The sequence below is a fragment of the Syngnathoides biaculeatus genome, chromosome 16, assembly GCF_019802595.1.
Source record: "Syngnathoides biaculeatus isolate LvHL_M chromosome 16, ASM1980259v1, whole genome shotgun sequence".
NCBI lineage: Eukaryota > Metazoa > Chordata > Actinopteri > Syngnathiformes > Syngnathidae > Syngnathoides > Syngnathoides biaculeatus.
This window is the reverse complement of record NC_084655.1, coordinates 483,130-507,133: the sequence shown is the minus strand read 5'-3', so window position 1 is coordinate 507,133 and position 24,004 is coordinate 483,130. Positions and strand designations below refer to the sequence as shown.

Sequence of the window (24,004 nt, the reverse complement as noted above, 5' to 3'; positions counted from 1 at the left end):
CTTACAGTCCGCATAAACATGCAGCCCGAATTTGCAGAGGTTGTGTACGGAGGTTCAAGAGCAGAAGTCACATTAACCAGATAAAATGAATAGTCAAGCAGTTATTTTTGCAAATATTTATTTTCATTGTTCAGTGAAATAGTGTTTTTTTTCCATTGTACTGTTATACCCTTAGCAATGGGCAATGAGGAACAGGCGTCTCCCCTGTTTTTTTTTTTTTTTTTTAGTGGCTTTTTAAATGAAAACTCCGGCAAGACACTGAACTCTTCAACAACAACAAGCTGCTTGGTTACACACACTCTACCCCACTTCTATCTTAGATTCCCCCACCACCACGATGTTATAAGGGGTTAACTTATGATTACAGATCTTATAGTATTTTTTAAAATTCAATGCAGCCGTATGGGGGCACAAGCCAGTGCAATCTGTAGGGGATGGTCCCAAGCCCAGATAATTGCAGAATGTTGCGTCAGGAAGGGTATCCGGCGTAAAACTATGCAAAACAAATATGAGCATTCATCTAAAGAATACCATGCCGGATCAGTCGTGGCCCAGGTTAACAAAGCTCGCCCCTGGCACCGTTAACCTGGAGGGGTCGGTGGAAATTCAGCTACTATAGGTCGAAGAGAAAGAATAGGAGGAAAACAGATTCGGCAGCAGAAGAAGAAGAATGTGCAGAACCTACATCTAAGTCTCGGGACTTTGAATGTTGGGACTATGACAGGACAAGCTCAGGAGTTGGTTGACATGATGATTCGGAGAAATATCGAAATATTGTGCATTCAAGAGAGCAGGTGGAAAGGCAGTAAGGGTAGAAGTTTAGGAGCAGGGTTTAAATTATTTTACCATGGCGCAGATAGGAAGAGAAATGGAGTAGGGGTTATTTTAAAGGAAGAGCTGGCTAAGAATGTCTTGGAGGTGAAAAGAGTTCAGATCGAGTGATGAGGCTGAAATTTGAAATTGAGGGTGTTATGTACAATGTGATTAGCGGCTATGCCCTACAGGTGGGATGTGACCTACAGTTGAAAGAGAAATTCTGGAAGGAACTAGATGAAGTAGTTCTGAGCATCCCAGAGAGCTGTTTGGTGCAGATTGTAATGGATTGTAATGGACGTGTTGGTGAAGGAAAACAGGGGCGACAAAGAAATGATGGGTAAGTATGGCACCCAGGAAAGGAACTTTGAGGGACAGATGGTGGCGGACTTTGCAAAAAGGATGGAAATGGCAGTAGTGAACACTTTTTTTTTCCTAGAAGAGGCAGGAACATAGAGTGACCTACAAATGTGCAGGTAGAAGCACGCAGGTATATTATATCTTGTTCAGACGATGTAATCTGAAGGACGTTGCTGACTGTAAGTTCGTGGTAGTGGAGAGTGTAGCTCGACAGCATAAGATGGTGGTGTGTAGGAGGACTCTGGTGGTGGGGAGGAAGAGTAAGAAGAAAAAGGTAGAGCAGAGAACCATGTGGTGGAAGCTGAGAAAGGAAGAATATTGTGCGGGCTTCCGGAAAGAATTGAGACAGGCTCTCGATGGACTGGAGGAGCTCCCGGAAGACTGGACTAATACCGCCAAGGTGATCAGAGAGGTAGGGAGGAGAGTACTTGGTGTGTCTTCTGATAGGAAAGGGGAGAAAGAGACTTGGTGGTTGAACCCCAAAATATAGGAAGTCAACAAGGAAAGAGATTAGCAAAGAAGTGGGACACTGAGAAGACTGAGGATTGGCGAAAGAAATACATTGAGACAAGATGTTGGGCAAAGTCAGAGATGGCGAAGGCTAAACAAAGCATATGATGACATGTTGGACATGAAAGAAGGAGAAAAGGATCTCTACAGGTTGGCTAGACAGAGGAATAGGAATAGAATAGAGGAATGTTGGGACTATGACAGGACAAGCTCAGGAGTTGGTTGACATGATGATTCGGAGAAATATCGAAATATTGTGCATTCAAGAGAGCAGGTGGAAAGGGCAGTAAGGGTAGAAGTTTAGGAGCAGGGTTTAAATTATTCTACCACGGAGTAGATGGGAAGAGAAATGGAGTAGGGGTTATTTTAAAGGAAGTGCTGGCTAAGAATGTCTTGGAGGTGAAAAGAGTATCAGATCGAGTGATGAGACTAAAATTTGAAATCGAGGGTGTTATGTATAATGTGGTTAGCGGCTATGCACCACAGGTAGGATGTGACCTAGAGTTGAAAGAGAAATTCTGGAAGGAACTAGATGAAGTAGTTCTGAGCATCCCAGACAGCGAGAGAGTTGTGATTGGTGCAGATTGTAATGGACATATTGGTAAAGGAAACAGGGGCGATGAAGAAGTGATGGGTAAGTACGGCATCCAGGAAAGGAACTTTGAAGGGCAGATGGTAGTGGACTTTGCAAAAAGGATGGAGATGGCTGTAGTGAACACTTATTTCCAAAAGAGGGAGGAACATATAGTGACCTACAAGAGCGGCGGTAGAACCACGCAGGTAGATTATATTTTGTGCAGACGATGTAATCTGAAGGAGGTTACTGACTGTAAAGTAGTGGTAGGGGAGAGTGTAGCTCGACAGCATAGGATGGTAGTATGTAGGATGATTCTGGTGGTGGGTAGGAAGATTAAGAAGACAAAGGTAGAGCAGAGAACCATGTGGTGGAAGCTGAGAAAGGAAGAATGTTGTGCGGCCTTCCGGAAAGAGGTAAGACAGGCTCTCGATGGACAGCAGAAGCTCCCGGAAGACTGGACAACGACAGCCAAGGTAATCAGAGAGACAGGCAGGAGAGTACTTGGTGTGTCTTTTGGTAGGAAAGGGGAGAAGGAGACTTGGTGGTGCAACCCCAAAATACAGGGAGTCATTCAAGAAAAGAGATTAGCGAAGAAGAAGTGGGACACTGAGAGGACTGAGGAGAGGCGAAAGGAGTACATTGAGATGCGACGTAGGGCAAAGGTAGAGGTGGCAAAGGCTAAACAAGAGGCATATGAAGACATGTACACCAGGTTGGACACAAAAGAAAAAGATCTCTACAGGTTGGCCAGACAGAGGGATAGAGATGGGAAGGATGTGCAGAAGGTTAGGGTGATTAAGGATAGAGATGGAAATGTGTTGACTGGTGCCGGTAGTGTGCTAAATAGATGGAAAGAATACTTTGAGAAGTTGATGAATGAAGAAAATGAGAGAGAAGGAAGAGTTGAAGAGGCAAGAGTGAAGGACCAGGAAGTGGAAATGATTACTAAGGGGGAAGTCAGAAAGGCATTACAAAGGATGAAAAATGGGAAGGCAGTTGGTCCTGATGACATACCGGTAGAGGTATGGAAGCAATTTGGAGAGATGGCTGTGGAGTTTTTGACCAACTTATTCAACAGAATACTAGCGGGCGAAAAGATGCCTGAAGAATGGAGGAAAAGTGTTCTAGTTCCCATTTTTAAGAACAAAGGGGATGTTCAGAGCTGTGGGAACTATAGAGGAATAAAGTTGATGAGCCACACAATGAAGTTATGGGAAAGAGTAGTGGAGGCTAAACTCAGGACAGAAGTAAGTATCTGCGAGCAACAGTATGGTTTCATGCCTAGAAAGAGTACCACAGATGCATTATTTGCCTTGAGGATGCTCGTGGAAAAGTACAGAGAAGGTCAGAAGGAGCTACATTGTGTCTTTGTGGATCTAGAGAAAGCCTATGACAGAGTACCAAGAGAGGAACTGTGGTACTGCATGCGTAAGTCTGGTGTGGCAGAGAAGTATGTTAAAATAGTACAGGACATGTATGATGGCAGCAGAACAATGGTGAGGTGTGCCTTCGGTGTGACAGAGGAATTTAAGGTGGAGGTGGGACTGCATCAGGGATCAGCTCTGAGCCCCTTCCTGTTTGCAGTGGTAATGGATAGGCTGACAGATGAGGTTAGACTGGAATCCCCTTGGACCATGATGTTCGCAGATGATATTGTCATATGCAGTGAAAGCAGGGAGCATGCAGAGGAACAATTGGAAAGATGGAGACATGCACTGGAAAGGAGAGGAATGAAGATTAGCCGAAGTAAAACAGAATATATGTGCGTGAATGAGAAAAGTAGAGGGGGAAGAGTGAGGCTACAGGGAGAAGAGATAGCGAGGGTGGATGACTTCAAATACTTGGGGTCAACAATACAGAGCAATGGAGAGTGTGGTCAGGAAGTGAAGAAACGGGTCCAAGCAGGTTGGAACAGCTGGCGAAAGGTGTCTGGTGTGTTATGTGACAGAAGAGTGTCTGCTAGGATGAAGGGCAAAGTTTACAAAACAGTGGTGAGGCCGGCCATGATGTACGGATTAGAGACGGTGGCACTGAAGAAACAACAGGAATCTGAACTGGAGGTGGCAGAAATGAAGATGTTGAGGTTCTCGCTCGGAGTGACCAGGTTGGATAGGATTAGAAATGAGCTCATTAGAGGGACAGCCAAAGCTGGATGTTTTGGAGACAAGATTCGAGAGAGCAGACTTCGATGGTTTGGACATGTTCAGAGGCGAGAGAGTGAGTATATTGGTAGAAGGATGCTGAGGATGGAGCTCCCAGGCAAAAGAGCGAGAGGAAGACCAAAGAGAAGGTTGATGGATGTGGTGAGGGAAGACATGAGGGCAGTTGGGGTTAGAGAGGAAGATGCAGGAGATAGGCTAAGATGGCAAAAGATGACACGCTGTGGCGACCCCTAACGGGACAAGCCGAAAGGAAAAGAAGAAGAAGAAGAAACAGTATTCTGATGGGTCCCACAAAGACTGTGAAGAATACGAGCTTTCTAAAGGCGTTAAAGGTTATCAATTTAAGCCAGTTAGACAGCACACACGTTCGAATACAGATGAAATAGCTGGCTATGAAGGTTCCAATCAAGCAGTCAGACACAGGGAGCAGGATATGCCTTGTGTTGGAAACAAAGCTTTTGGATTCAGATCAACTATGCACAAAGGCAAAGCAGCGTAAATGTCTTTCTCTGAGCTGACCAATGATATCATTGATTGGATCGGGGAATTATGAAATCAAAACTGATCAGCTGATCAACAAAAAGGCCCAATCATCACTCGATCCAATCAGCCCGATAAAATTGGTGTGAAGTCTTATAATATATACAGCAATTCCTCATTTTTCATGGTTAATTGGGACCAGAGCCACCCATGAAAAGTGTAAAAAACACAGTCGTGTTCATGTGGGAACCAGAATGTTTCAAATATGTAAACGGTATTTGTACTTTGCATATTTTAGACAAAAAGATGTATTCTTGAAATCTTAATTTATAAAACCTTATAAATATAATATACACAGTGGTATAAACGTATCATGTAAATATAAAATTATAAAACACTATTATATTCCTGTATAGTTACCATTTATCAGTCGGACACGTTGGCGATGAAACTTTGAGATGGGAAGTTGTTTTTGTGTGTGTGTGTGTGTGTGTGTGCGCACAACAATCAGCCAGGCTGGCTTCCCGAGTTTTAATACACAGGCTGAACGTCAAGAGAATGCGCTCGCATATTAGTCCGCTGCAAAATAAAAGTTACCGCTTAATTCTACATTTCGATAATGCATGTGTGAAATGGATCGACCTTCCAGCATTCAAGAAGTATACCCCCCAGAAAAACTAAAAACTCATCAAATCTACATGACTTGCATAAATTGCCTATTTTTAGTACAAAATTGTAAATTTGATTTGATTATGTGTGATTCAACGAGAAGGTTATTTAAGATTTATACAGTTTTACAGTTGTAGCACTAAAACCAAGTTTGCAATGGTCTAATCCCACCTCTTTTAGTACTGTACCTTTCCTTTCCAATAGACAGCATTGCCAAAGCCCTGACAAAAGGAAGAAACGAAGGGGAGTCTCATAACTGGATGATGAATGTTCAGGTTGTCTTTCAGAAGAGCCCAGAATCTACAGAAAGAAAAAGGTTGTTTTTAAAAAAAATCTGCCAGTCAGTAATTCCCAAAAATGAAATTACATTCACATATTTAAATACTTGTTTCCCCTGATGGTAATTATAAAATATGTCGTGCAAACTTTATTGGTCATCTCACTTATCCTGATTATGACGAAACTCTGTTTTATTTTGTGTCTCGTAGACCCAACCAGGAGCAAAGATTGCAGCAGAAAAGTTGTACTTTCGGATGATTTCCAGTGCCTGTTAAATGAAAAAGTGGAATGAATGATCTGTCGATAATGTAACATTTCTGGAGACAAAAATAAGTCACATTTACTCGTGAATGTGTATAAATGTTCTCCCTCTCAGTTGAGCATATACTGTATGGTCCACCAGATTCATGACACGTATGTACCAGCCAATTTGTGCCGCTGCTCATACAATGCCCTGAAAAAGTACGAGCCCTCTTCTCAAATTTCTACATTTTTGCATAAATTCCCGAGTTCAATGTTTAAGATCATCCAACTAATGTACATATTGGAGAATATTAACCCAAGTGGATTTAAGCTGTTTTTAAGTGGCTATATCATTTACCTGGCCGGCTCTGTGTGAAATAGTAATTGCCCCCTAAATCCACTAACTCGTTGAGCTTTCCTCAGCAGGAACAACTGAAATTATCCAACTCGAGTTTTTCACGTCTGTGGAGATATTTTGGCTCACTCTTCTTTGCTAAATTCTTTGAATCCAGCAAAAATGGAGGGATTTTCAGGATGAATTGCTTTTTTTAAGATCGTGGCACTGCATTTTGATCATATTGCAGTCGGGATTTTAACCCACTAGACAATACAAAACCTTATTTTGTTTTTTTAAGCAACTCAGAAGTTGACTTGCTGGTGTGTTTTGGAAGGTTAGCATATACAGGATGAACAGGAGAGGTCCAAGAACTGACCCTTAAGGGAGCCCATAGGTCATTGCCATTCGCTGAGACTGAGCACCTCCAATGGTCACAAAGTGGCTCCTTTCCTCCAGGTAGAACCTAAACCATTTGAGGACTGTTCCATTTAGTCCTACCCACGTTTCCAACCTGTTTAGCAGTATAATGTGATCTACCATATCAAAAGCCGCGCTGAGATCCAACAAGACCAAAATTGACACCTTTCCTGAGTCAGTATTCAACCTAATATCATTTAGCACTTAGATAAGAGCATATTCTGTACTGTGATGAGTTCAGAAACCTGATTGAAATTTGTCAAAAAGTCCATTTAAGTTCAAGAAATTGCAGAGTTGATTAAAAATAACTTTCTCAAGAACCTTGGCTATGAACGGGAGATTTGAGATGGGTCTATAGCTTACTAACATGGAATCGTCCAGTGCTCTGTTTTTTGGAAGAGGCTTAACAGCAGCTACTTTAAGAGCTTTGGGAAACTCAACAGACAGAAGTGAGCAATTGATTGCTGCAAATCAGGTAGCACTGACTTCACAATAGTTTTGAAAAAGTCAGATGGTATTAAGTCGAGACAGCTCTTTGTTGGTTTCAACTGCTGAACAGTTTTCTCTACAGTTTTTTGGTCAACTGGATCAAATTCTGACAAGTAGTTTTTTGCTGATTTATGGTGACATTTGACCTGATAGATTGTATTTTTTCACTAAAATAGGCAAACTCATTGCATTTGCCAGCTGTTACAACTTCTGGATCCATCTGATTTGGGGCGGGGGTTGTAAGCTTGTCAACTACAGCAAATAGAGCACGAGTATTGTTGAGGTTCTTACTGATGATTTCAGAAAAGTTTTGCTGTCTAGCTCTAGCTAACTCTTGGTTAAAATTACAAAAACACTGTCTGTAGAGGTTATAGTCAATTTGGAGTTTAGTTTTCCTCCACTTGCATTCTGCTTTCCTACACTCCGATTTAGATCTCTTGACCATCATTGTGCTCCTCCACGGTGTTCAGGGTCGCCTCAGGGTGGTTTTAGTTTTAACAGGAGCGACAGCATTCATGGCATTTGAGATTTTTGAGGTGAAATTGTCCAAAAGTTCAACAACTGTCTCAGCATTCACAGTCTGTGGCACAGCCACAGTCTCTATAAACTTAGTGGCAGTACTCTCATTTATGTACCTTTTCCTAATAGGGATAGAGGTTGTCTGAACTTTTGAAAGAATCTCTAATTCAAAAAATACACAAAAACGGTCAGAAATAGCCATAATCCTTAATATCAGTCGATAGAATTTCAACATCCTTATAGATGACCAGGTCTAAGATGTGTCCTTGAGTGTGAGTTGGACTCTTAATATGTTGAGAGAGGTTAAATGTGTCGAGTTTTGCAGAAAGTTCTTTGGATGTTATTTCCATGTTATTGTCAACATGAGTGTTAAAGTCCCCTGTTCTGACAAAATAGTTGTACTCAGTACAAATAACTCACAGCAGTTCTGAAAAATCCTCGACAAATTTTCCATTGTATATTGGAGGTCTATAAATTATTAAAATGATCACCTTTGTGTCACCCTAAACTAAAAAACACATATTCAAAAGAGCTAAAATCAACCAGTTTAATTTCTTTACATTGAAATAATGATTTAAAAATAACAGCAATACCACCACCTTTTTTCCCTTTTTCGAAACTTGAAATGAAATGAAATTCTGTTGACCATGTTTCATTTAATAACAAAAGGTCCAAACCATAGGTTGTAATGATGTCATTGATAAGCATTGATTTCTTACCCAGTGAGCTGATATTAAAAAGAGCTAGTCTCGCAGAGATGGCTGGAGAAAGTGGTTCGATAGACTCACATTTTATCCTCACTAAGTTGGAAGTTCTACATTGTTGGTACCATATTTTTTTGACCAACTTTCTGTCCCTTGTAATTACAGGGATCAAAAATGCCTGAACTCCATAGCGGTCTGAATTGTTCTGAAAAAGACCCGGTAAATATCAGTAGATTTACAGATAGTCTTCATGGGTGGAGGAGGGGCCTTTCGCTTAGTGGACAGTGGTTTGAGGGGAAGGGGGATGGGAGGAAGATCTTGGCGTGGTATGGGCTGGACTCCATCGTTGACAGTCTTCATCCTACCCATCAGACCCAACATTGCATTCAGGCTGGGAGAGGGGGAGCCAACATCTCCTGCGGATTGTATGGTTGTTGTTGCCATAGAGGGGAGATTCTGAGGTATGGATGGCTCCAATGGGGCAGGAAGAGATGTGGGAAATTTAATGTGCTGGCACATTCCATTTGTCACTTGCTCATGAGATTGTTTGGATGATGCAAATGAATCTGTGTGCACCTTATCTTGCCTTATCTCTTTTTCCTCCAATTGTTTGGGAACAACTGGATCTTTTTGCCCTTGGTTTTTGTAAACATTTTCTTTACAGGGCGCTGAATGACGCACACAGTAGAAAATGTCGGCAGCTAATAACTTGACCCCTTGTCTATTTAGACAGAAACCATCTCCTTGTAAAGATTTTTACGCTCCCAAAAAAGGCAGAAATTGTCAATGAAACTCACGGATAGTGAGACAGTGCACAGCTTGCCTAACCACCTATTCAATTGACGGAGCCTCAAGAAACGTTCATCTCCAGATCGTACAGGTGGAAGAGCTCCGCTTATAAAAACCTCAGCATCCATCCATTGCACTTTTGTTCGGAGATCAATGAAATCTTGCTTCAGTACCTCTGATTGCTGCTTGAGAACATCCAGGGCTCCTGCGTGTATAATGACAGATTTCACAGTTGGGTGCTGATCAGTGATCTCCAGGATTTTTTTGAAGGGCAAAGTTTATAAAACAATGGTGAGGCCAGACATCATATATGGATCAGAGACAGTGGCACTGAAGTGACAACAGGAAGTAGAGCTGGAGTTGGCGGAAATAAAGATGTTAAGGTTCTCTCTAGAGTGAGCAGGTTGGATAAGATTGGAAATGAGCTCATTCGAGGGACAGCCAAAGTTGGATGTTTTGGAGACAAGGTTTGAGAGAACAGACTTCGACGGTTTGGACATGTCCAGAGCCGAGAGAGTGAGTATATTGGTAGAAGGGTGCTGAGGATGGAGCTGCCAGGCAAAAGACTGAGAGGAAGACCAAAGAGAAGGTTGACATCACATTGACATCACACTTACAAAGAGATTTGAGCCACTTTTACAAGACCGTAGCCAAAAATGCTCATCCCACACCACCACTGAAGGGTATGAAATTAAGTCATCCAAGAAAAAATTGGGACCACAAACGCTTATAGTTGGTGATGGAGCCGTCAATGATGTGAAAAGTATTGTGGTATACGAAAGGCACGGTGTCGGATATCTCTCAAAAAAATCCTTAAAACACTGATCAGCACCCAACTGTGAAATCTGTCACGATACACACAGGGGCCCTGGATGTTCTCAAGCAACAATCAGAGGAACTGAAGCGAGATTTCATTGCTCTTCGAACAAAAGTGCAATGTTTGGAAGCTGAGGTTTTTATAAGCGTACCTCTCCCACTTGTACGATTTGGAGATGAACGTTTCTCGAGGCTCCGTCAATTGAATAAGTGGTTAAGCAAAGTGTGTACTGCACTATCCAGGAGTTTCATGGACATTTTCAGCGTTTTTTGGGAACATTGACCTCTTTACAAAGCAGATGGTTTCAGTCTACATAGACAAGGAGTTAAGTTATGGGCTGTCAAAAAACATTTCTTACTGTGTATGTCATTCAAAGAATAAGGTGACAAAAATAAAGGATGAAAGGATGCAGTTGTTCCCAAACAATTGGAGGAACAAGAGACAAGGCGAGACAAGGTGAAGACAGACTCATTTGGGTCTACTCTCACACCTCTTCCTGCCCCAGTGGAGCCATTCACACCTCAGAATTTCCCCTGTATGACTAAAACAATCAAATAATCTGCACTACATGTTGGCTCCCCCTCTCCTATCTTAAATGTAATGTCAGGTCTGATAGATAGGGTGAACATTGGAGTCCTGCCCATACCACACATCTTCCTCCCACCCACCTTGCCTGAAACCACCATCCACTAAGCTGCGAAAGGCCAATCCTCCACCCATGAAAACTCTTATCTATAAATCTGACTGATATTTGCCAGGTCTTTTCCAGAATAACGTAGACCTCTATGGAGATCAGGCATTTTTCATTCCTGTAATTACAAGGGACAGAAAGTTCTTCAAAGAGATATTGCACAAAAAACTACTAAATTAGGGACGATAAAATGTGAATCTATCAAACCACTGTCTCCAATAATCTCTGAGAGACTAGCTCTTTTTAATATCAACTCACTGGGTAACAAATCAATGTTGATTAATGACATCATTACAACCTATGATCTGGATTTTCTGTTTTTAAATGAAACGTGGTAAAGTAGCTATAATAGCCTTTTAAATGAGGCAACACCATAAATTTTTAATTTATGAATAAGTGTTGAACAGGGGGAAAATAAGTTATTTAAAAGAATTAATTAATGTAATTAATTAAATAAATTGCACTTGGTGATTTTAGCTCTTTTGAATATGTGTTTTTTAATTAAAGGTGACTCAAAGGTTATTGTTCTAATCATTTTTGACTTTCAAGATACAAAAGAAATTTTATGGAGGATTTTTCAGAACTCTTGTCAGTTATTTGTGCTACGTTGTCATAACAGGGGACTTTAACAATCATGTTGACAATACGATCCAAAGAATTTTCTGCCATACTAGACACTCTCAACATATTAAGCGCCCAACTCACACTCAAGGACAAATCTTGAGAAAGTTATTTTTAATCAACTAAGCAATTTCTTGAATTTAAGTTTAATTTAGGTTTCCAAACTCATCCGAGTACAGAATCGATTCTAAATGATAGTAACATAATAACAGTGCTAAATGATATAAGGTTGAATACTGACTTGAGAAAGGTGTCAATTTTGGTCTTGTTGGCTCTGAGTGGATCTTTTGATATCATAGATCATACTCTACTGCTGAACAGGAAAGAAGCATGGGTAGGACTAAATGGAACATTTAGGACATACCTAGATGAAAGGAGCTACTTTGTAACCATTGGAAGTGCGCAATCTTAACAATGGAAATATCTGATGGGGTCCCTCAAGGGTGAGTCCTTAGACCCCTCCTGTTCAGCCTGTATATGCTACCCTTGGGTCAAAATTTTCAAAATTTTAGTTTTGACTATCATAGCTATGCGGATAACAGTTATATTTATGTCTCCAGATGACTACAGTTCAATTGAGGTACTGTGCCACTGTCTAAATCAGATAAATAACTGGATGAGGGAAAATTTTCTTCAACTAAATCAGAACAAAACTAAGACAATTGTTTTTGGCAATAAAGAAAAGAGAATTGCTGTTAGTAAACACCTGGACGCTCTATCTTTAAAAACCAAAGACCAAGTCCAAAACCTTGGTGTTGTGATTTATTCCGACCTAACTTTCAACAATCATATCAAATCAATCACAAAAACTGCCTTCTTCCTTCTTAAGAACATATCTAGAGTGAAATCTTGTATGTGTCAAGCAGACCAGGAAAAGCTCATCCATGCTTTTATCTAAAGTGGACTTGACTACTGTAATGGTCTTCTGACTGAACTCCCCCCCAAAAAAATTATAATTCTAAAGTCCTTACACTTGCTCCCAGTCAGCTTTAGAAGCAACATTTAGCTATTATGCTGCACACAAATTGAATAAGTTGCCAACAGAGGTGATGTCAGCCCCAAGTGTGAATGTTTTTAAATTCAGATTGAAAATTCTTCTTTTTTTCTCATGGTTTTAAAGCGTATTTACACTTTTAATGATATTTCTTGCACTGTACGCTGTTTTAAATTGGACTTTTATTTCTCATTTTTTAAGATATATAGTTTTTCTTTTTTTTATTACTTTTTCCCGTGTTAAATGTTTTATATCTTCATATTGAAAACCGTGTTCTTTTTATCAACAGGATAGCACATTCCACAAAAAGAGATGTTTTAAAACACAAAGACAAAATATGTGTACCTTATGTGTTTCAAACATCCCTCCAACCACCTTGCCACGGGCAAAAACATCCACTCCCACATATATGTCCACCACGCGTCCATTAGTGTGATTGTAATCAGTCATTCGCTCGAGGTTTTGTGCTGTCCAGTTGTAGTTGGTGAAGAAACCATCACACACGTCAAAAAAAACCCTGTAATGGAAAGACACTGATGAAACTGTACAACCAATATGATTGTGATACACTAAAAATGTGAAAACAAAAGTAAAGCATCAGAGTGGATCTCAGGTATCTTGCTTCCCTGTGTTGGTGATCTGGTTATGGCAACCTTGATAGTGCTAAGGATGCAGACTCGCATTTCTCTAACAACTAGTAGTGTAATGATTCATTTGAGAATTGATTCGACATATCCAGCTTTGTGGGACCTGATTTGATTCAAGGATTATATTGGTTCATTTAGAACGACATGATCTGAAAATAACTGTCAAATAAATACATATTTGTATACTGTATACTTGACAGTGACCAGCCCAAACCCCACATGCTGCCAGATCTCATCCATTTTCAGATGTTAAGGAGGATCAGTCCTTGTTCGTACTTCGCTGGGAATAGTACGTGCTGGGCTTGGCCTACAGAGAGAGTGACTCTGACCCGGTTTGTCATTGCAACCCTTCCACAACTGATAAAACTGCATTCTCCAAGCCGGCTCGCTGTGTGAGACAGAGACTTGGGGACGCCTGGTGTATGTCAGATGGACCTTAAAGTGCTACTGACACAAAAAAGATGAAAGTTTGTATGTTTTTTTTTTTTAACACAAAAAAAAAAAAATGAAAAAAAATTAGCCAGAATGGAATCATCCGTATGTTCACAGTGTGTCAGAATGTTGCCGAATATGGATTTTTTCATCTCGTGCCATGAAAAATCTGTGGACTGTATGGGGTTGAAGTGACATGACGTATTATACATACAACTTAGTATGGTAGTGTATTTACCTCTTGCACAGGCAAGAAATTTGATTTTTTTCCGCGTTTTTTGCCAAAATCCCAGCTCGTTGTAGTACTGGATTTTGCGTGAATACTCAGGATTCACTCGTCACACGTTTCCACAGGATTTGTTGTGAAAAGTGGATTGCACAGGTGCAAAAGACAAGAGCTTTGTGGGATCCAAATGACAGGTGTGTATAAAGCTAGTTAAAAAAAAATAATGATAATAATGGTGGGTTGGACTAATTTGTCTCACAGTTTATAGCATATGTTACGTGTGAATTTAAAATAAAACCCCTTGGTCAAACCAGCAAAATATAACAAAGCAGTTGCATTGCTTTTAAGACAATGTAATCACATACAATACAACACACAAAAAAATTAACACAAAACAGAAGTACAAAGACAGTTTAGTAGCGTATAACACGAGCTAATTAGCCAAACGACATATTGTTCCCAAAGTCGAACGAATGTTCCGGAAATGTTCCAAAGACATTGTGATGTCCGTGTACTTGTGGACTTGTCCAAAAGCAGCAGTGGTAGCAAGAAGCTCCCGCCGTCAGCCATCCTCCTGAACATTCCAGACATCCGTGCCTGATGACATAATTGAGTCCTTCTCTAAGAATGTAACAAAATATAATCATAATAACTTAATAAAGTACGTATGTAATAAAGTACATTGGAAAGGAAAATAAAGAGGAAAATAAAGAATGAAGAACTAAAATAATAATATTTTTCGATCATTTCGATATGATCTGTGATATTTACTTCGTCTTGCATGGTTACGCTACGGACATAAGACTTGTAATAAGGTTAGGAAATTGAACAATTACCGGTATGGGCCAGTCATTTACAATATTTCATCGGGTCCCTCGTCCTCCTCGTTTGCCCATTCATCTGTGTCTGTAGTGGAGTCTTGTGTCAGTGGTAAAGTGATCCACATATCATCTAAATATGGCTCAAAACGATACTTCACTCGCTTTTGAGATGTTTTCTTCCTCAAAAAGAGCTTCAGTCTCTGAAGGGGCATCAGAAAAATCGCTCTCGTTCATCTGCCATTGTATTTGGCACAGCGTGTTTTCAATGCTGGGGGGTCCAGTGTGATGCCTGCACATGACATCACAGACAACTATGGCCGGCACTGTGATGCGCATTGTATCGAGTCAGATTGACGCAACTTTGGGCTTTTATAAACCACTCCAAGCTCACTTTTCATGACTGTTATCATCATCAAAATGATTAATATTATTGGTAGTTTTAATAACAATACCTATTTTAAGTTTTGACTTTGGTGTCAGTGGCACTTTAAATTTAGCAGCTTCCCATCGGATCTGGATTACAGTTGAAAACCCCTTTGATGTTGCGAACTGAAAGTACAACCAAAGGTTTGTGAGATCCTGTCTCGAATAAGACCAAGGTGGGACAGATCATTAGTTTGATATGCCACATCTTACTATTACTCCTGGACCTTGATATATGTTTCATCACCACTTTCAGGAACTCAATTACAGCAACGAGCCACTTGTTGAATATTAAAACATTCATGCATGGCAGCACCAAACATCCACTGAAAAAAAATTGCTGGCACACAGCTGACACCCAGTGGCGTTAGAGAGTCACTGTGGACTTTCATCGGAAGTTTCTTTTCCTGAAGATAAATTTAGTTTTTGTAAATTCACGAACTCTGAAAAAACATTCCTGAAGAAACATTCCAAATGTGTACCTTGTCTTTGTTATTGTGTCAGCTTTACAGGTCCAGATGACGACTGCTCATCTTGATTGGAACCGAAAAAGTATAAGTGTTGCAGTGAAACATAAGCAGTTGATTTGCCAAGACTGAAGTCCAAACAATCATTCTACCTGCTTGATCTATGAGTACAAGTAAGAAATTGGGAGTATTTTATATTAACATATTATTTTTATGCAATTTTTATGGTTAAATTGTAGATCAGGGTTCGAGTCAGTGGCGTGGTCTACGTACTCTTAGATACACCTCCTGGGTATTTAACCTTTGACTCTCGCCTCTTCTCGCTCTATTGGCTCTTGTGCGCTTGTGTCTTACTGATAGTGCGCCAGCTACGGTGTGGTCTTTGACCAAGTCTGTCCCCCTTTTCTTTGTCATTTAGTGCCACCATGTGAGTCGACCACCTGACCATGAGGGAGGCGCTTGCAATCAAGAAAATCCTCCGTGTGCTTTTGATACGTTTTCTTGCCCTGATCGGTTAGCAAAGCCTTAGTAAGAAACTACCGACATTCCGTACCGGTCACACAGGCAGTTGAAAACAAGTGCTGGGCCTGCCACAAGATGACAATCAGCAGGAAAGTTACAAGCGCACGCCGACAGGTCAACTTCTTTTATTGCCTGTTTTGTTTCATTTCTGTGAATAATTTTTCTCCAACCAAAGCTGACTCTGGCAACCTGAGACAGACTACCCCAAAACATGGCTCTACAATTGTGAGTAGGCCAGAATGTGCAAAATTAGTGCCTTGTACAAATACTTGCTTTGCACAAGTTCCAACTTTGTACTCAGTAAACACGAACATATTCGTGGTCATTTTTAATCCAGCAACACATGACGTCCATGTTCTATCTTGCCTTTTCGTTTCCACAATGTTTTTTGGAGTTAGACCCCTCTGTGTTTTCTGATAGACGCCTCGTAGATTTCATGAAGTATTCCACTCCTTATTGTGTTTTGTGTGTGTCTTGAGTTTAATTATGAAACGTATTGTTCATTCATGATTTCATTTCCCATCGCACTTAACCTCACTATGGTCAGAGGCATGCAAAAGAGTATACCAACTAACTCGGTGACAGACGGGGTACAGCCGGAACTGTTTGCCTATCAATCGCAAGGCACATAGAACCAGACAATTATTTGCACTCAAATTCACACCTCCGATTTAGTCTTCAATTAACCTATCACACAAGTTTTTGGGATGTGGGAGAAAGCTGGACTACCGAGAAAAGGCACGTGCAAACTCCACAAAAGTGAGGCCCAATTTGAAATTGGGTATCAATATACATGAGGCATATGCGCTAACCAGTTGTTCACGACCAGGCTATTTTTTTCTTATTCAACGGCCACATTCGGTCCTCCATTCAGCAACTCTTGGTGGCGCTATTAGCATTCCGATTGTACACATTTTCAGATGATAATCATATTCACATCACTTCAATCGCACTTGATCTTTGCTGCGTGATGTGCTGATCACAAAAGCGGCACTTTCCTATGTTAGTGGCGAGCTACCCAACCGATCAAGTTTGAAAGACTTCAATGTGCACAACGACTGCCACGAATCATATTTGGACCCTATGTAATAGTTGTTCACTTTCTGTCTTCTCATCTGAAATCAGCCAGATAGATCGTTTAAAATGTCAATCAAAGAGGTGGCTGGCTGAGTGGCATTGGGGCCCTGGGTTCTTCGTTGGGTAGCCAGTTTTAGGGCACATTGGTGGGGCCTAGGTGGACCTGCCCTGGTGCCTGGGTGTGGGTGGAATCCAGTCCACTAAGCCGTTCTCAGGTGGGCCCCTGGGCCTTCATGTCTTCTCTCACAACAACTAGTAACCTTCCCTTTGGTCTTCCTCTGGCTCTTTTGGCTGGCAGCTCCATCCTCAACACACTTGTACCAGATAGGTTGCCATACCACAAATAGCAATGGAGCGAATTGATAACATTTGAGGTGTATGGCATAGGTTCATGTGTTGAGTTGAGCCCTAACACCAACTCTCAAATTGAACACCAGATGTCGCCAAACAAAATTATACTTGATTGGGTAACCAGTACGGCAAAGATCTCTCTGATAAACATAGCCTACCCACTTAGCTTCTCATTGCATTGCATATGTATACCAAAGTCAGTAACCTTATACAAACCTGATTATTTTTCATATCTTTGTATTACATACATACATGTGGTGAGCAACCTTAAGAACCAAATTATTGTTATATCTTTGTATTCACATCTTATTTCTGATATAAAGACGGCAACAGGATGCAGCTGTCGTGTCACACCCAACGTTTTTTCAAGACGGTTGCAGCATCAAGTTACTGAACAGGAAGCCCGTCACACTCGAATCATTATGCAGGATGTCTGCAAGCAGAAATAGATTTCAACTATTTTTCCATTACACTTTTAGCAGAAAATAAGATGCTTTGAAACAGCTTTGTGAAAAGAATATAACCTGTGTATGGCTGTCTCTCAGACAAGGCAACACATGATGAGCAACCAACAAAAACAAGCCTGGGAATGCATGAGAGAATTGTATTCACAAGAATGTTGATACATTTATGCTATTGTTCAAAACTAGGGTGAAACCGAACGTGAGTTCTTGTTATATTTTTTAAAGATGCATTTATTAATTAAAGGGAAAATGACAAAATTGAGTGAAGCTAAGAAGGGCGTGACAAGTCAAGTGAGGAATGGCGAATGGGGCCCGATAGGATGAACCAAGGGAGGCCCTTCCCACTAGGCGTGGATTCAGCCAACATTTTCCAGAATGTTCCACCAAAAAGCTATAAAAACCTTGGATACGGAAGTTCTGGGCTTTTTGTTCAGTTTTCGCTGACATAGAGACAAGGTCTTTCTATAGGTGTAATAGTCGTGTGGCAACTTGGAATGCTTAATTTGACGACTCCTTTTGCCATTGGGCACAAGTAAAACTACTATAATAAGGTAATGGCAGGATAATACCAGTGATATTACGTGGTTACCTATGAAGGGCAAGTTGGTTTGACAATTTATCCTTAATCCCGAAAACCTGTATTATTAAATTAGGCTTCGAGCTATATACGACTTCATCAACCCTAACAGGCTCAATCAAAAATGTCTATTTTCCCTAATTTCTGATGCTTTTAGACACTTTGAATCTCACTTCATTTATCTTGCTTTTTGCTATTTTTATCATTTATCTCATCCTTCTTACCATCAGTTTTATCATTTTAACCATTTTTACTTTTATTGATTTATGTTCAATTAACATTTAATTTTGTCTTAACATAGCAACCATACCCCGCTCTGGCGGGGATGACTGTAAATTGAATGTCATCTGAACAATTTTTATCATTTTAACCATTTTTACTTTTATTGATTTATGTTCAATTAACATTGAATTTTGCCTTAACATCGCAACCATACCCCGCGTCTGGCGGGGATGACTGTAGTAATGAATGTTATCTGAACAACTTTTATCATTTTAACCATTTTTACTTTTATTGATTTATGTTCAATTAACATTGAATTTTGCCTTAACATCGCAACCATACCCCGGGTCTGGTGGGAATGACTGTAGTAATGAATGTTATCTGAACAATCATTTTATTTTTATCATTTTATTAAATTCTTAAAATTTCCATCTTCATCTATCTTTGTCATTCTTATATTGAGTTCTCATTATTACCATTCTACCTCCTTAACGATCGAATGTCATCGACATTAACATCATTTAGTCGTAAAAATTCTATTTTAATCAGTCACTCATTGATAATCTCCGTTTTAAGATAAAACAAATCCGTACGATCCTAATAGGGAATTGTTAAATTTACTAGGTCAATGACAAGTGCAATCAATTCATAAGAGATGGAGCTGCTGTAAAAGCAGAACGAACACTTTGTCACCTTATTACTCTGAAAAGTTACTCGACAAGGCTGATAAGTGGGGGCAGACCGGATTGGCTCTGCAAAACTAAAGGCAGTTAGTACACCTCGGCGAATTCATCGCGACATCGACTTAAGAAGCTCCCGTCCTCCTGCACGCACGGCGTTAAGAGTCGGCTGGTGTAAAGGGGTAGCTTAACCCTTTAACTGGAGAGTCGGTCAGGACATTTCTCCCGATTAGTCCTGCGGATAAGTGGAATTTGACAACCATTATACTAATATACACTCTCTTCTCACAATCGAATTTTGCTCTCTCAAACTTTGTTTCTAAAACGTCTAACTTTGGCAGTCCCTCCAATGAGCTCATTTCTAATCCGATCCTATTTGTTCACTCCTGGAGAGAATGACAACATTTTCATTTACGCCATTTCCAGCTATGCTTCCTGTTGTGTCTCTAATCTGTAAATTCTGGGTGGCCTCACCACGATTTTATAAACTTTGCCCTTCATCCGAGCAGAGACTCTTGTCACATAACACGCCAGACACCTTCCACCAGCTTAAAGCTCCCTGCTGTCAGTGCATATCAAAATGTCATCTAGTAACAACATCGTTCAAGGAGACTCCAGTCTTAGCCTCATCTGTACCCTATCCATTACCACTGCAAACAGGATGGAGCTCAGAGCTGATCCCTGATGCAGTCCCACCTCCACCTAAAATTCTTCTTTCACACCTACGGCTCACCTCACTGCTGTTCTGCTGCTCCTGTACTATTCTAACATGCTTCTCTGTTATGCCAGACTTACGCATGCAGTACTACAGTTCCTCTCGGGACTACCTTGTGTTAACTGTTGAGACCTTCAAGTTCTTGGGAATTACAATCTCAGAGGATTTGAAGTGGTGGACGAACATCTCCATCCTCAAAAAAGCTCAGCAAAGGATTTACTTCTTGCGGCTTCTGAGGAAGCACGGCCTGTCACAAGAGCTGCTGTGACAATTCTACACAGCGATTATCCAATCAGTACTGTGTACCTCCATCACAGTCTGGTTTGGAGCCACCACAAAAAAGGACAAAATCAGACCACAACGGACAATCAAACCGCTAAACAGACTGTCGGCCCCACGCAACCCACTATCGAGGACTTGCACGCAACACGAACCAGATCCAGAGCAGGCAGGATCTTCTCTGACCCTCCACATCCTGGGCAGCAGCTCTTCCACTCCTTCCATTAGGAAAGCGATACAGATAAATGAAAGTCAACAATTTCTTCCTTCTGGGAATTAAGTCATGAAATTCTTGATCAGCGAACCTATTATTTTTCTGCCTCGTGCCATGTTAGGACACTCACTCACACCCTGCTGGTCCAACCAGTATTAGTAATATATATATTTATATATATAAACTTTTATTTATTTATTTTACTTTATTTATTTTGCATACCGCACGATTCATTACTTAAACTGCTCCCTTTACACACATGATATTGTGAACACACTTATCTTTTTTGTGTGTCCCGATGATCCTAGAAGCTAAGTTGTCTGGGGCTTCATGCCCTTGGTAGGGTCACCCATGGCAAAAAAGGTCCTAGGTGAGGGACCAGACAAAGTACGATTTCAAAATCTCTATGACAACGACAAAAATTTGATCTTGGCTTCCCTTGCACGGAAGGGGGTCACACGGGGGCCCCACTCTGGAGCCAGGCCTGGAGGTGGGGCTCGAAGGCGTGCGCCTGGTGGCCAGGGCTGCACCCATGGGGCTCGGCCGGGCACACCCCTTACCATGGGCTCACTACTTGTGAGAGGGGCCCTAGGGGTCGGGTGCAATGTGAGCTGGGCCGTGGCCAAAGGCGGGGACCTTGGTGAACCGATCCCCGGCTACAGAAACTAGCTTTTGGGACATGGAATATCACCTCTTTGGCAGGGAAGGAGCCCGAGTTTGTGCGTGGAATCGAGAAGTTCAGACTAGATCTAGTCAAACTTGCCTCTACGCACCGCTTGGGGTCTGGCACCACTCCTCTATGGAGAGGTTGGACTCTGTTCCACTCTGGAGTTGCCCACAGGGAGAGACGCCGAACAGGTGTGGGTATACTTATTGCCCCCCGACTTAGGGCCTGTACGTTGGGGTTTACCCCGGTGGATGAGACAGTAGCCTCCCTCCGGCTGCAGGTAGGGGGACGGGTCCTGAATGGTGTTTGTGCTTATGCACCAAACAGCAGTGCAGAGTACCCACCTTTTTAGGAGTCTTTAGAAGGAGTGCTGGAGAGCGCCACCTCATTCTGCTGGGGGACTTCAATGCCCACGTGGGCAATGACAGTGAGACCTGGAAGGGTGTGATTGGGAAGAATGGCCCCCCTCGATCAGAACTCAACCGGTGTTCTGTTACTGGACTTCTCTGCTCATCACAAATTGTCCATAACAAACACAATATTCAGGTATAAGGGTGTTCACATGTCCACCTGGCACAAGGACACCCTTGGTCGCAGTTCGATGATCGACTTTGTGGTCGTGTCATCAGACTTGCGACTGCATGTCTTGGACACTCGCGTGAAGAGTGTCACCTGGTTGTGAGTTGGCTCCGATGTTGGGGTAAGATGCCAGTCCGACGTGGCAGGCCCAAACGTATTGTGAGGGTCTGCTGGGGACAGCTGGCAGATTCCCCTGTCAAAAGGAATTCAACTCCCACCTCCGAAAGAACTTTGCTCACGTCCCGGAGGAGGCGGGGGACATTGAGTCCGAGTGGACGATGTTCCGCGCCTCCATTGCTGAGACGGCCAACTGGAGCTGTGGCCATAAGGTGGTCGGTGCCTGTCGTGGCGGCAACCCACGAACATGTTGGTGCACACCAACAATGAGGGATGCTGTCAAGATGAAGAAAGAGTCCTATCGGGCATTTCTGGCCTGTGGGACTCCCGAGGCAGCTGATAGGTACCGGCTAGCCAAGCAGAATACAACTTTGGTGGTCGCTAAGGTAAAAACCCAGGCGTGGAAGGAGTTGGGTGAGGCCATGGAGAACGACTTCAGGACAGCTTCAAGGAAATTATGCTCCACCGTCCGGCGTCTCAGGAGGGGGAAGCAGTGCACCGTCAACAATGTGTATAGTGGGAACGCGGGACTGCTGACCTCAACTCGGGATGTTGTGAGTCAATGGGGAGAATACTTCGAAGACCTCCTCAGTTCCACCAACACGCCTTCCCACGAGGAAGCTGAGTCTGGGTGCTCTGAGGAGGGCTCTTCTATCTCTGGCGTTGAGGTCACCGAGGTGGTTAAAAAGCTCCTTGGTGGCAGGGCCCCAGGGGGTGGATGAGAGTCGGCCGGAGTTCCTAATGGCTCTGGATGTTGTAGCGCTGTAATGGTTGACACACCTCTGCAACATCGCGTGGACATAGGGGATAGTGCCTCTGGATTGGCAGACTGGAGTTGTGGTCTCCCTTTTCCAGTACGGTGACTGGAGGGTGTGTTGCAACTATAGAGGGAACACTCTCCACAGCCTCCCTGGTAAGGTCTACTCAAGGGTACTGGAGAGAAGGGTCCATCGGGATGTCGAGTCTCGGATTCAAGAGGAGCAATGTGGTTTTCGTCCTGGCCATGGAACATTGGACCAGCTCTACACCCTCGGCAGGATCCTCGAAGGTGCATGGGAGTTCGCCCAACCAGTCTACATGTGCTTTGTGGACTTGAAGAAGGCATTCGACAGTGTCCCTCAGGTGAATCCTGTGGAGGGTTGTTCGCGAGTATGGGGTACCGAACCCCCTGATACAAGCTGTTCGGTCTATGTATGACCGCTGTCAGAGTTTGGTCCACATTGCTGGCAATAAGTCGGACTCGTTTACGGTGAGAGTTGGACTCCGCCAAGGCTGCCTTTTGTCACCGATTTTGTTCATAACTTTTATGGACAGAATTTCTAGGTGCAGCAGAGGCCTAGAGGGTGTCCGGTTTGGTGGCCTCAGAATCGCATCTTTGCTCTTTGCAGATGATGTGGTTCTGTTGGCTTCATCAAGCCGTGACCTCCAGCTCTCGCTGGAGTGGTTCGCAGCCAAGTGTGAAGTGGCTGGGAGTAGAATCAGCACCTCCAAATCCAAGACTATGATCCTCAGTCGGAAAAGGGTGGCATGCCCTTCTCCAGGTCAGGGATGAGATCCTGCCCCAGTGGAGGAGTTCAAGTATCTTGGGGTCTTGTTCACGAGAGAGAGAAGAATGGAGCGGGAGATCGACAGACGGATCGGTGCAGCGTCTGCAGTGATGGGGACTTTTCATCAGTTCATTGTGGTAAAGAGGGAGCTAAGTCAAAAGGCGAAGCTCTCAATTTATCAGTCGATCTACGTTCCTGAGCTCACCTTTGGGCATGAGCTGTGGGTCGTGACCGAAAGAACAAGATCAGGAAAAAAAAAGGGCCGAAATGAGTTTCCTCCGTAGGATGTCCGGGTTCTCCTTTAGAGATAGGGTGAGAAGCTTGGTCATCCGGGAGGTGCTCAGTGTCGAGCTGCTACTACTCTGCATTGAGAGGAGCCAGATGAGGTGGTTGGGACATCTGATTTGGATGCCTCCTGGACACCTCCCTGGTGAGATGTTCTGGGCATGTCCCAGTGACCCCGAGGGAGACTATGTCTCTCTGCTGTCTTGGGAACGCCTCGGGAT

The 24,004-nt window shown here is 42.4% G+C and overlaps 1 protein-coding gene across 8 annotated transcripts in view; it reads right to left on the bottom strand.

Moving 5' to 3' along the window:
• The window catches only part of engase (endo-beta-N-acetylglucosaminidase), a 78,996-nt gene that overhangs the window by 32,465 nt on the left and 22,527 nt on the right, over positions 1-24,004 (bottom strand). For all 8 annotated transcript variants that reach the window (XR_009798863.1, XR_009798865.1, XR_009798864.1 and 5 more), the window contains exons 8-10: positions 12,817-12,988; positions 6,015-6,118; positions 5,760-5,871 (exon numbers count right to left, since the gene is read on the bottom strand). Coding sequence is in view for 3 of the 8 variants with exons in the window: in XM_061846826.1 (XP_061702810.1) it covers positions 5,760-5,871; positions 6,015-6,118; positions 12,817-12,988 (388 nt within the window). In the remaining 5 variants the exon portion in view is untranslated. The remainder of the gene's footprint in view (positions 1-5,759; positions 5,872-6,014; positions 6,119-12,816; positions 12,989-24,004) is intronic.